The following is a 13,078-nucleotide window of genomic DNA, read 5'->3' as shown; positions in this document are numbered from 1 at the left end:
GTTTCACACTGCGCAGTTTACTACCCCTGTGAAATTACCTTCAAGTTAAACACTAATTGGACATCCAACAAAAATGAAAACCCCCCACAACCTTGTTTTTCCTTTTGGTTTCTTATAGGATGTAGCCCCCAACGCGATCAGGGTCCCAGTTTCATGCCACTGATTTATAAAGACACAAAATGAAAAACAGTACTTTAAAGAAATACAGTACATTCATGCAGCATGTGTTCTAACTTATATCAATAAACCTTTCAACAAATTCATTCTGAACAAGCCTGTGTTTTGGGAGCATTTAATGAGCCTCAGCTTTATTTCAAGCCAAAGGCAATTTTAAGTAAAGTTGAAATAAAGAAAAGTTAAGAAGAAAGGAAAGCCACTAAAACCAAAAATAAAATAAAATATGGGTTTTCATGTAATCATGAGGCTTAAGAAAGCAGAACTTTTCTCACAGATTATTTTCTTTCAATAAATAAAGACAGCAGTTCATTTGTGCATGTTTACCCAAGTGCTACCAGCCCCTTCGCACCAAACTCCAAGCGCAGACCAAGCCCCTGGTGCAGCCAGGCCAGCGAAGGGAAGGGCCCTACCCCAGGGCTGAGCAGGCCAGCTCAGCACAGAAAGTGTCATGAAACGCAGTGCTCCTTCGTGCACCTGCGTTCGTGCGCACTTATGGCACGGGTGGATCCCACCTCCCCAAAACAGTCATTCCCCCAGTTGAGGTTGTAGCTGTGGAAGGCCTTAGTGGTCACCAGTGAACATCTAGAGAAGATGGCACCCAAGGGCCTGCAGCCCCCCCAGGCACGAGAAAGGGCTCTCCCTGCACCTCCAGCCATCGCTTTACCAAGGCGGGCAGGGTTCCGGAGCACGGCGCTTTCCCACACACCGGCTTGAAGCGAGAAAGCAGACTGCAGAGGCTGGGCAAACAGTGACAATCATAGTCAAGAGAAGACCCTGAGACACAAGGAGCACACTGTGCAAATATTACACTATCTCTTCAACAAAGAGATCAAAAAAAAAATCAAAATAGAATCCATTTGCATAAAATCCAAATCTGAGCTCTGCATAAACAGAAGGAGATTTTGGCTGGCGTTTCCAAAGGAAGCTCTTATCTCCTTTGTGAAACGGGGAAATGGGTGTGCTACTTTGCATGAGGGCGTATACAAAAGATGTAAATGAGGAATTTGCTGCACGCAAAAGGCAAAGCGGCCAACAGCTGCCAACCCTCATTCACAGGGAGAGCTTCCTAGTCTCCAGCAGGAGGAAAGAGAAGGGAACCAACATGTTTGCTTCCCAGGGAGGTGAAGCAGGCTCTGAATATTCATAAAATGGCCATTTAGTCATGGGAGTGTTAATTGTCTCTGATTCACAAAACTGTGTGACCTCACCTGCTCCCCGCAACATATCAAAAGGATGTGGCATAATGGAACGAAACCAGATAAGATATTTATCTCACAAGTTTGGGGGGCTTTTTGATGCAGTGTCAACACACTGAAGTGTACTGCTGAGTATTTCTTTAATCACTTCTCACAAGTGCAATAAAGACCAAGCTCAGTGGAGCATATTATTAGACAGATAATAACCCTTATCCAGCCAAGATCTAAATACTGAAGTCGTCACACACAAGATGAGCTGTCTGGAAAGTTTTGGTTTGCCTTTTAAAAAAAAAAAAAAAAAGGCAAACACACAAAAGATGGAAGATGGTCTATAGGCTCCACAAAAGACTACCCAGACCTGCCACGAAATTCATACCATCGCAACAGCTCATCTGGCTTTGATTCTGAGGCTCATGCTTTTTACTAGTAACACACAGAATAAGGACCAGATATTGCTCCTCTGTGTACCAGCAGAAATTTTGTCAGGAATTCAGAAGATAGCAATCCCAGCCTTTCTCCAAGGGATACACGAAGGGACAATATCTTGGCAACTATAGTTCGACTTCTGAGGGGGCCAGGGAGGAGGAAAGCATTACAGAGCCTGCAATGACATTTAAATGGAGATCTTGAAATGCACCAGGTGGTATAGAAATCACAGAGGAAGCAACCCTTGGAAGATCTATTGAGCTACATTAAGAACATAACACAACCAAATCAGCCCTTCAGCAGAGAAGAGAACCAACTAAATTTACTTCAGACTGTGTTTCAGTATCGCTCCCATGCCCCTCCTGGGAGCTTCTGTCTTTTCATCTCCTTTTAAAACATAACATGTTGAGTCTGTGGGTTTTTTTTTTTTTCCCCGCCAAAAATAATCAACCTGAAAAAAATCCTTCTGAAATCTCAAATCTGCTCAGTCTTAGTCACCCTTCTGATTACCCTGTTGTGCAGCCAGACTGTTCATCAGTGTTATTCTGACAAAAAAAAAAGTTGTCTACAACTAAAATGAGAAAGTACACACAAATTACTTCACTTCCCACCCCTACAAAAGCTACTATCCAAAAAATCTTATCGCAGAAAAAAATATAATTAGACTGTACCCTTGTGATGTAGACTGAACTGCTGCCCTCAATGATCACAGCCACTCTTCAAGGCCTCTGAGATAAAAAGAATCTTATCATTCAAATTATTACTTCTTAGGGATGCTCTTATCAAAGTTCGAAGGAAAATTCCAAAAACAGCAGTGACACAAAACCAGGACTGAGCCATATTTTAAATGACACTGGATTTTCTGCCAATTGGCCAATTCACAACTCAAAAAAGCAAGTATAGATGAAGACAAAGCTGTTGGCTCTCATAACCTTTACAATATCACACTAAAAATCTCAGCTGTCTCACATATTTATACTAAACGGCAGGTCTAAAATTGAGATTTGTAATTTCACAGCATCAAAATCATCACAGATGGCTACAGTCTATTGCTTCTTTAATCTGTCTTTTCTCCATTCCTGCTTGTTTTTCCCCCCTCCTACTTTGAGTTAAAAAGATATGCATTTTATCATAAGGAAATCGTAACTAAATCCAAACCACATTATATTAATGTGTAACAAAACAATTTACATAACAATGATGCATACAATCAAAGTTTAAAATTACTTTATGTCTCAACTCTGCCCTAAAGCACTAATTACCTTAGCCTTGAGATGTGCCACTAGTTAGTGGCGCATAAATATTCCACATTTATGCTCTTCTAAATGGATAGCTATTAAAGCAAGAAGTTTGGGGGAAGAGAATAAATAAGAAAAAAAAAAAAAAATCAACAGCAAGTTGTTTGTGGGTTTGGTTTTTTTTTTTTTAGCATCAAGTTCACAGCTACAAATTCACCTGTAAGAAAAGAATCAGTGTTCACCTAATATTTCTACTGATCAAGACCAATTTTGTGGAATCCCTCCTGTGACACACCTGTGAAGCTTCCGAAATACATATGGATTAAATACTCAGCTCCTTTCCCTTCCTGCCCTGGGTTTTTGCATATAGATATATATATACACACACACACGCAAACATGTACACATGGATGTTCAGTTAAGACAATTATCATCAATAAAGTCAGCTGGAAAAAAAATAGGAAGGACAGTTTTTTGTCATCATATTTAAACACCTCCATACCACCAACAGAATTTTTTAAAAATCCTGTTCAAGGTCAGAGAGTCATTAACTCCCACTACAGGAACCACTTTAGATGTGAAGTGGCTTCCTATTACGCTTCCCACACACACATCAGAAATTAAGCAAAAGCAGCTCAAGGAAAATGTATTATTTAAAAATCAGAAGGCTGAGCGAACTTGAAGCAGCTTTGAGGGCAACCCAAGCGCTAGCTGGTCTGTCCCAGCCCTGTGCGGCAGGGGGCAGGTCCCAGGAGAGGACAGGAAGCTCCAACGTCTCCCGTGGATCTCACGACAAGTGTGACGAGTGCGAAGCCCCAATCCACTGGCCTAAACTATTTCTGCCCACCGAGCTTTTGTCAAACATTTAAGATCTTAATCAAAGCTAACTCTGACCCAAGGATCAGAGGGGAAGATGGATGAGGAAATGGACAACCTCTGACCTTTCCTTGTATTTGTCCTGCCACAGTCAAGCTATTGAAAAACAATTGAGGTGGAACCTGCTCACCAGCTTCAGTCCCAGCTCAGCACCCTTTTACAGCCTCTCTCAAACTCAAAGTCTCTCCCCCTGCCCCCAATCCTCTGTACCAAAACCACAGGAATCCTCCTCACTTCATCCTCCTCCTCCCCTCCAAAAACCTGCTGGAGCAGAACATTTGCTGAACTATGAAGTTAAGCAGGGTAAGAAAAGGGGAAGCCTCATTCAGCAGTGTCAAAGGCCAGACTGCTCTAACAGCCTCACTGGAAACCAGAGACCACGCTGCACAGTTCTGGTAAACTTTATGGATTCATGAAGAGGAGCTTCCCAGTAAACTGCTCTGGCTGGAGAATGGCAACTGTGAGAAAAGGAAACCACAAATAACCGTTGATGAAATGGGTTTAGCACTTTCAAATTACATGCTGGCTCAAGTCCTCTCAAAATGACGAGTACAGGCCAGCTTCCCTTTGGAGAGCCCAAGAGACAGAAAGTTTCTGTCTCCTTTGTAAATATGGCATCACCTGATCTTCCTTTTACTTGGGAAGTAGAAAATTGGGTCTCCTGAGCCCAAGCTTCCCTGGGTGCAGCTGAGAGCCAGTAGATCAGCTGACATTCATCCCCCAAGGTCTAGTCCAACACCACAAAAATAAACAGAAAAAGCATCCCGTTATCATCACTACCCATCAGCAAAACCTGAAGACCTCTCCCTTGAACAACACAGGATTGGTTAGGCAATTAGCTCATCACATCTGGGCCACTGACGCCAAAAAAACATTATATCTGTGTCAATCAGAGTGACCCAGTACTGACCTAACAGGCCTTTAGGAGAAGGCGGAATAATCTCCGTGCAATAAACCAAGATGCTTTTCCCCCCCTCTTCACTTCCTCTTCTTGCGACCCAGGCTGTAAAGGTGTCAAGAAGCTTTGCCCAGAAGTTATTGAGCTACTAGAAAGTAACAGCATCTCCCCAGCCACCAACAGCTCTCCCCAGCAGCACCCAGACAGTACGACAGCCACAGGTTCACATGTCTAACGATACACAGGTTTTCAAGTTTCCATCTCACAGAATTCCAAAAAAAAAAAAAAAAAAAGAAGTGTGATTAGAGTAATTTACCCCAGCCAGGATGCCCTGTCATTGTGCTACTCATCTTTCAGTTCTCTCTACAGCCCACAGTAATTTTGTTGCCAATACAGCACACTGAGGCTTTTTCCATATAGCAAAAACTCTAGAAATGAAAGCCAAAGTTTCTACTTAGTGCTTCTTTCCTGCCAAAGCTTAATTTCAATGCATAATAATGAACTTCATATTGACTGTAAATTAATCATTTAAAAGAAATCAAGTAGGGCATTCAAAAGACACTGTTCTCTTAGGAGTCTACCACAAATGCAGTCAGTTACTTACTCTACTATCTTGTTCTCAGTCTCAAGATGAAAAAAATGACCTAGTGAAAAACACACCAAGATGTGAAGCAAAGTCATCTGCCTCCAAAGAACCTTTTCCAAAAACATGGGTCCAAATGCACTAAGGAGCTGAGCACCTTCAATTCAACACCCAGCAAAATTAAGCCCACTGACCTGTGCAAGAATCCATTTGAGTTTGATCTTAATTTCTGCTTACAGGAGCAAGAGTTTAGAAGCTGAGGCTAAAGATATTTTATTTATAAACTCCCTTCTCTCCTTCTGACCTTTTACAACTTCTTTTTCCAGAAAGGGGAGGTGAAGAGAACATAGGTTTTGAGGTTTTTTCTTTTTAGGATAATCTGTCTTTTATACAAACTTTAATCCCTAATTCCACAGCACACAGGATGGCCTGTGTGGGAGGGTGGGGTGGAGACTTCTAGCATTTCTAAGAGTATCCTAGCACCTCTATTATTAAACTGACAATAGAGACCCTCTGAGAAATGAAAATATTTAACAAAGGCAGCAGTGTCAAATATCAAAGGGTTATTTAGTGCTAAAAATTTGCAACAAGTAAAACACCAAAGACTTCCCCTTCTCAAAGAAGGAAAGTAATCCAGCAAAACTCCTGTTCCCCCCATCGCTGACTGGTTCTTACCCCACTGCATTATCCAAAGCAGACTTTGCCAGAATTTCCTGTGCTTAACGAAGTTTACTGCAGATAAAACTTTAAAGATTTGTCTCTTTAAACAACAGTAGCTCAACTGCACTGTTTTGCAGTCATTCACATTTTGGTGACTATCATGAGCCAATTCAAATTTAGGCGCCTGCTAGAAAATGTGTTTCGCCTTCTACCTATTATGGCAGTATCATTTGTTTTGCATTATATAACTCTTAGCCTTGCCACCTGGAGCTATTGGGCTTCTTCATTAAACCCCTCTGTCCCACCACATCCCACAGGGGCTGCTAATTACTGGCTTTACTCCATTTACTCTCATCTCCGATTCAATTACACATTCAACTAAGCCCTAATGAAGAGTACAATATGGCTCATCCTACCTTGGCATTCACCATTACGTTCTTCGTAGCCAGCATTGCACAGACAGTTGCCAATGGGCACCAGCCATTCGCCATCTGCCCCACAGTACATTTTTGGCACATCCTTCTCTTCCGAGTTGTTGACACAGGAGCCACGAACCTCCACCAGAGAGGATGTATCAGCCCCAGTAATGGTGTCTGGAAACTGTGCCAAGTTTCGAACTGTCAGCGGGCACTTCTTATAGAAGACACGAACAGACACCAAAGCAATGCAGGCACCAACGTCCTGAAAAGCCAAGTAAAACCCTTTCTTGCCAAGTGGTCCCACATCCCGTATCTCTGTATTCAGCTTCATGATCCTGTCACCAATGTCCACCTGGGTGAAGCTCTCATCCGCAGCAATGGTGTCAATCTTGGCAAACTGGCTCTCTCGAATAAAACGCTCCTTATCATTGTTTGATTCATAGTAATAAAGGTTGAAAGTCTCTTTGCAAGTTCCCATGACACCTGGCAGGCTGTTGCAGTCTCTTAGCGTGAACTTGATTTCAATATATACCCTTTGAGCTCCCTCACGGGGAATCCAATCAGTTCGTAACCAATTATTCTGACTGGGCTCCATCACATTGCAGACTTGATAGGTGCGGATCGGAGTGTTCTTCTCATCCATAATGCTCACTTCCTCCCACTGCAAAGAGGGAAAAGGGAAGAAAAATACATCACTATTAAAAGGAACAGAGCTTCACACCAAACATAATCTGCACTTCTACAACTAATGTAGAGAATGCATTTTTCCCACTACAGGAAAACAAACCAAAAAAAAAAAACCCACCAGATCAAGCCATAGCCAGGACCTCAACTACGTGGACATTAAAAGAAGAAACTGTTCAGGAGAAAAGCTTCAAATCAAGTAACACCTCAAGGAGCAAGCCCATGTTTTAAAGGCCCTCTGAACCAATTCAAGAATACTCTCTCGACTTACTATGTTTATTTGCACTACAGTTCAGTCCACAGGACCCTGCCTGAATCAGGGCTACACATGGCACTTTACAAACTCCCAGTACATCACTGACACTATGGTGTCCCCTGTTACAGACAAGGCAGAAAACGCACGGACCCCACTTTGCACATGGGAATATCAAACAGTGAGATCGTATGACGTAGTCGCACAAAAAGCACGGGGCAGAGACAGAGCAACATCCACATCTCTGGCATCACTACCACATATTTTAAACGCTTAAATCACCCCTTATTATTTCTCTAAGCTGCCAACTACTTTCCTGGGCTAGTAATATCCCTGTCACACTCAGCAAGTAGTCTTTACTTTGGAGCTGAGCAGAAATAGCTGTCTACAGAGAACTGGGTCCTTGACTTGGGTGGCACTTAGAGATGGGAGGACAGGTAAGGGGACATCATCATCAGTCTAGCAGCAACACTACCATAACTTTGCTATCCAAACAAAGTTTATTATTAGTAGGAAAGTGAGAAAAGAAAGAATATTACACATCTTGTCCTAGAAGAAATATCAGAAAATAGCTACATTCATATTCTCAAAAACCCAAAAATGTTAGCAGAGAGGATAAGTCCTGGAAGATCAGGGTAGCAGCATGCTTCAAAACTCTTGCACCCCTCAAATCAAGTACAGGCATCTTCAGAAGTGCCAAACTAACAGGCAACATAAATGGAAACAACAGTACATGCAATCCAAGGAAGGTACAGAAAGAAGAGATCTGGCCCTAATTCAGTAGCTCTGCATGATGAACTTACAAAAGGAAAGCATGCATAACCAACAGCTTAAAAAAATTGTTTTAAGGATTATCAAAGACAGAAAAAAGTTTATCACAGTGCTTTCCTGGTAGGGAGAGAGGGGAAAGTAGGGGCATTAGGGAGAGATACCTTTCCAGCAAAAACCCCATAGCACTTCAGTATCAGAAAAATCCTTCTTAAAAAAATAATGTATTTGATAACGATATATTGTCTGGGTTTGCAGGCGATACCATGAAGCATATAAAATTATCCTTGAGAAACAGTAATAACTTTAAAGAGATTTCCCAGAAGTGCTTTTCAGAACTACTGAAGCCATGGCTCTGATAAACAGAAGCCTTCTTAACATTAAGGGGCTTCTTGTATAATATCTTGCATTCTTCTCACAAGGATTGCTCTTATGCAAGTGATTTTTACTTAAAAAGATTCCAGCTTAGTTGAATCCGTTTATAGAATAACAGTAGTTAGCACCATGAGTCACTAGGAGCAGAAAGAATAATATTTTATTTGCTGCCTAGAGATAACTGCAAATTAAAAGGAGGGAGGGGGGGGAAATCAATATTCAGCACGTCACTCTTTTTCACAGAAAAGGAAAAAATAAATCTTAAAAAGTCATCTGTCAATGTAAAATGTAACATGGTGTTACTAAGAAGACAGAGTTGTTTAATTTACAGCTGCCACAAAGCTAGTTTACTGTTACAATATTGTCTTTATGTTCCATCACTTTCCATTCTCCTTATCTTCAGACTGTCTACACTACCTATATTGTGTGTGGTACAAGAGAAAGGAAGAAGCAGAGGGAAATAATACTCGTTGATGGGATTTCCTTTAGTACGTTTATACAATGGAGGATGCTGCTAGAGGATTCAATGGAGACCGCCGAGGTCAACAGACAGACTGCAACTAAACTCGGCAAGTTTCGGATCAGGTTCTCCACACGACCCCGTCTCCGGACAGACACACAAATATAGAGAGCTGGGTTTCTTATTTCATAAACGCATGTACACAAAACAAAGCTAAGTGCCTCTTACTACTAGAGCTGAAAATAACTACAGCCCCAAATTTCCAGCCACTGTAAATGATTGTAAAAGTATGTAGTCAGAGCTGTAACTTTTTGCTTTCAAGCTGAAATGGACTTGTATAATTCAACTCTTCCCACAGTTTAATGATGCAGAGTAAAACATTCTGGGCACAAAACCTGCTTTTCAACTGTGAAATGCAAGAGTAAATCATTAATTATATTTATAATGCAATTCATTAATTCCTCCAGGGCTACTACATATTTGATTACTGGTAGTCACTGCTAAACGATGATGTTTATCTCCAGCCCTTCGTATCCACACGACGCTCGTACCTCAGGAATTGCATGGTATAGATCTGCATGGTACAGATCTAGAAAAATATCTTTTGTAACAGACAATAAGGTGGACACAATTAAAGGAAAACTAGCACTGAAGGACAGAATCTTCCCAGGAAGATAAAGGAGGAGTTCATTTCTGCTGCTTGAAATAAGTCTGAAGCATACAAAGTTAAAATAACTGCTTTCCAAGCACTGTATCTCAGAGACAGACCATGTACTCAAATTTTTCACTACCAGCTTAAAAATAGAACACACATATGTAGGTTTAGTGAAACGAGTCACGTCCACAATACGAGCACACATTTCCTTCTCAAGCTTGCACGGCTCTTTCAGAGAAAACGTGGGGGAATCCAACAGCCATTAATAATATACAGCTGTCCTCTGATCATCAATTCTACTACTGACTTATTAAAACTTGTATTTTAGGTCCTATTTTAATATACGGCATAGATATCCCTTGGAGAGACACACAAAAGACCCTGTCTCATTAACTGACCTTTCCAGGGTACAGGATTAAGAAGGTAGCCCGACTCTAACCGAGATAGAGCTGTACCTTTCCACACTGTCAAAAGATGAGGGCAATTGCTGCAATCAGCAGTGAATGCGCACTGTCGGCGCTGCCAGAGGCCTGCCAATCACTTCCCCGCTCTTTGAAAAACCGGAGTTTCGGGACAGCAGTGTGCTCAGGCAGAGCACAAGCCAGGACTGTAGTCAAGTTCACCCAGAACAACAATGGGGGAGCAAAACAATCCCCCATTCTCTCATGTTATGGTTATTCAGAGCTTATGCATAATGCATCACCAACCAACGCAACCTCGGATTCCTTCCACTCACTGCTGTTTCCTTAGCTCTGCTTCTTCTAATTACGACCGGGAACACACACAAAAAAGTAAGTTTGTAGGTTTCCTGAAGAATCCAGTGCTTTGTTGTGCACAGTCCTGATCTTTCAGCACTTTTATTTTTCAATCAGTTTAACTTAGTTACTTCTGCTTAAGCATACTAAGCTGTTTTACTCATTTAATATTAAAAGGATTCGAGTTTGTGGTTTGTTTTTTTTTTCTATTAGTGTGCATTACTAGCATTTGTCTTAAATTGTTCACTTTAAGAAAGAAAAATCCTTTCCAATTGCTTATTTAAAAAAAAATCCCAAGATATCCCATGAAGTACAGCCTCCACCAGATCCCACCAACTCCAAAGCCCAGTGTTCTCAGGAGTTTCCCACAGAGGCCCTGGGCACCCCGCAGGACGGGGCACAGATGAGGAAGCAGCAAGGTGCCCATCCACTAACAGAAAGCTAAATTAGTAGTAATATCTTGTCTGCAGCTCACTAAGCAAAGGGGCTCTAAACCGCAGCGATGGATGTGTGAATCTCTTAATGTCATCACATCACGATCAGGCAGGGAATTCAAGCCACCTTCTTACGATTGTCTTTTTGAAAAGTACATGAAAAGTAACTTCAAGAAATCACTCTTGAGCACTGGGTGTTTCAGTTTATCTGTTCAGAGACCAAAACATATGATGTTTACACCCTGAAACAGGACAACTGTCCCATCACACCAAAACATCTATCTTGTATATTGATCCCTACTCCTTCATCCAGAAATAGAACTGCAATTGCCCCGAACATCTCCCAGCCGAGGCGGCCCATAGATATAATAATTACAGTCAAGAATGCCACTTCAGTCACCAGATCACATTTCTTGTTGGTATTTCAGTTTTAAATAGGCATCTAAGCCTGTGCCTCAACCAATCTCCTAATTCCGAAACCTCTTTTCTGCCCTTTTGGTTTCCACTTCTTCCATGACAAAACTATCCAAAGGGAGTATAGAGTTTCTCCAACAAAGAGTAATTGACTTGGTAAGCCAGGGAAGAAATCTGACCTCCTCACCACAATCAACAATAATCGAGCCATTAGGACTCTCGGAAAGTTACTAATCGCCCCCTTTACCCTTTTGATCAGATAGCGGTTTAAAACTTACCCCTCCTTCCAGGGGACTCGCTATCCACCCCAGTTCTCCCTGAACGGATCTGGAATCCAGCAACGTAACTGCAGAAAAATACAAATAAAATAGATTAAATTCCAGCTGCCAAAAGGCAGTATTAAAATAAATCGTTTACCTGAGCGTTTCCATATGTGTGGAGCACGATCGCATCCACCTTCAACTTGAAATGAAACGTTATTTCCGACCGCGCCAATACCTTAAATAATGTTAGACCTGAGGAATGGCGCGTTCGAGCTGCTCGCGGGGCGCGGAGCGAACCGGGAACTCCCCGGCCCCGCTGGCAGCAGACCCGTGCGGGTGCTCCCCCTTCAAAGGAACCAGCGGTGCCGTGCCGGCTAGCCGGGAACGGGGCGCTCCGCAGCGCGGGGTACGCGGCACTTTCCGCCGTCCGGTACCGGCACAACTGCGCCTTAGCGATGAGAGGAAAAGCGTTACTTATCGGGACCTCGGGAGCTCGCCCAGCCCCGGCCGGGAGCGCGGCCGGGCACCGAGAGACCTCGCGGGGGGCTTCCCGAGAGGGCCGGTACCCCCCGCCCGCACGGCCGTACGAACCGTCCCGCAGGACGGGCTGCAGCACGGCCCCGGGGAACGGCGCGGAGCCGCCGACAGCTCCCGGGAGAACCGGTTTAATGAGCTGCCCTCCCGGCTCGGGGCCGCCCCGGCGCGGCGGCGCCGCTCGCGGGAGCGCTGCGCCCCCGCGGCCCGGCCCGGCTGAGGGGACCGGCGGCGGCGCGGAGGGACGCGCGGGGAAGGCGGGGGCCGCTCCGCCCCGCGACACCTGTGCCGCCGCGGGCGGCCCCCCGGAGCGCCGCTCGGGCGGGTCAGCGGCCGCCGGACGCCCAGCCACCGGCCGGGGCAGCGCCGTCCCGGAGGCGAGAGAAGAAGCGGTCAGGGGGCCGTCACCCGCTGCCCGTCCGGGGGCACCGAACTTCTACCCCCGCGCCCCGCCGAGGGAACGCGGAGCCCGGCCGCGGGACGCGCGCGGCGCCTCACCTTCGTTAGCGGGATAGACCCGGGAGCCGGTGACGGCCCCGCAGACGCCGACGAGGAGCGGGAGGAGGGCGCAGAACGGGACCCCGGCCATGCCGCCGCGCGCCGGCCGCTCTATCCCAGTGGAATAACTGCCTACATGGGGCGCGCGGCGGGCGATAGACATTGCCAAGGGGGCGGGGCCCCGCCTGCCCGTCAGACCCCGCCGCCAATCGCCGCCCGCCCCGCGCCGCCCGCCCCGCCCCCGCCGCTCGGCAGCGCGGAGCAGGGAGCGGGGCGCGGGGGGGCGAGGGGCGCGCTGCCCCGAGCTGGCGGAGCGCAGCGACCGGCCGCGGTCCTGCCGGGAGGAGGGCGCTTCGTGGGGGTCTTTAACACTAACAGCGTCCGAACATCAGAAAAATGACAGAAAAAGGAAAAAAAAAAAAAGAAAAAAAAAGTTAGGAGCAGCCCTCACGCTCTCCCCCGGTGCTGCGGAGCAGCGGGGCGCGCCGCAGGCGCGCCGCGCCGACGGACCT

The 13,078-nt window shown here is 45.0% G+C and overlaps 1 protein-coding gene across 3 annotated transcripts in view; it reads right to left on the bottom strand.

Annotated features, from left to right (window-relative positions):
• EPHA4 (EPH receptor A4) overlaps nt 1-12,657 on the bottom strand; it is a 102,500-nt gene extending 89,843 nt beyond the window's left edge. For 2 of the 3 annotated variants that reach the window (XM_068407101.1, XM_068407102.1), the window contains exons 1-2: nt 11,550-11,617; nt 6,471-7,134 (exon numbers count right to left, since the gene is read on the bottom strand). In XM_068407101.1, coding sequence (XP_068263202.1) covers nt 6,471-7,116 — 646 coding nt within the window. In that variant the 5' untranslated portion in view covers nt 7,117-7,134; nt 11,550-11,617. Of the gene's footprint in view, nt 1-6,470; nt 7,135-11,549; nt 11,618-12,566 lie in introns of those variants that run through there. The other variant, XM_068407100.1, reaches the window with a different exon arrangement.
• Nucleotides 12,658-13,078: the final 421 nt, after the last annotated feature.

This window comes from Nyctibius grandis, chromosome 8 (assembly GCF_013368605.1).
Source record: "Nyctibius grandis isolate bNycGra1 chromosome 8, bNycGra1.pri, whole genome shotgun sequence".
NCBI lineage: Eukaryota > Metazoa > Chordata > Aves > Nyctibiiformes > Nyctibiidae > Nyctibius > Nyctibius grandis.
The sequence above is the reverse complement of the archived record's forward strand: the minus strand, read 5'-3'. Positions and strand labels throughout refer to the sequence as shown.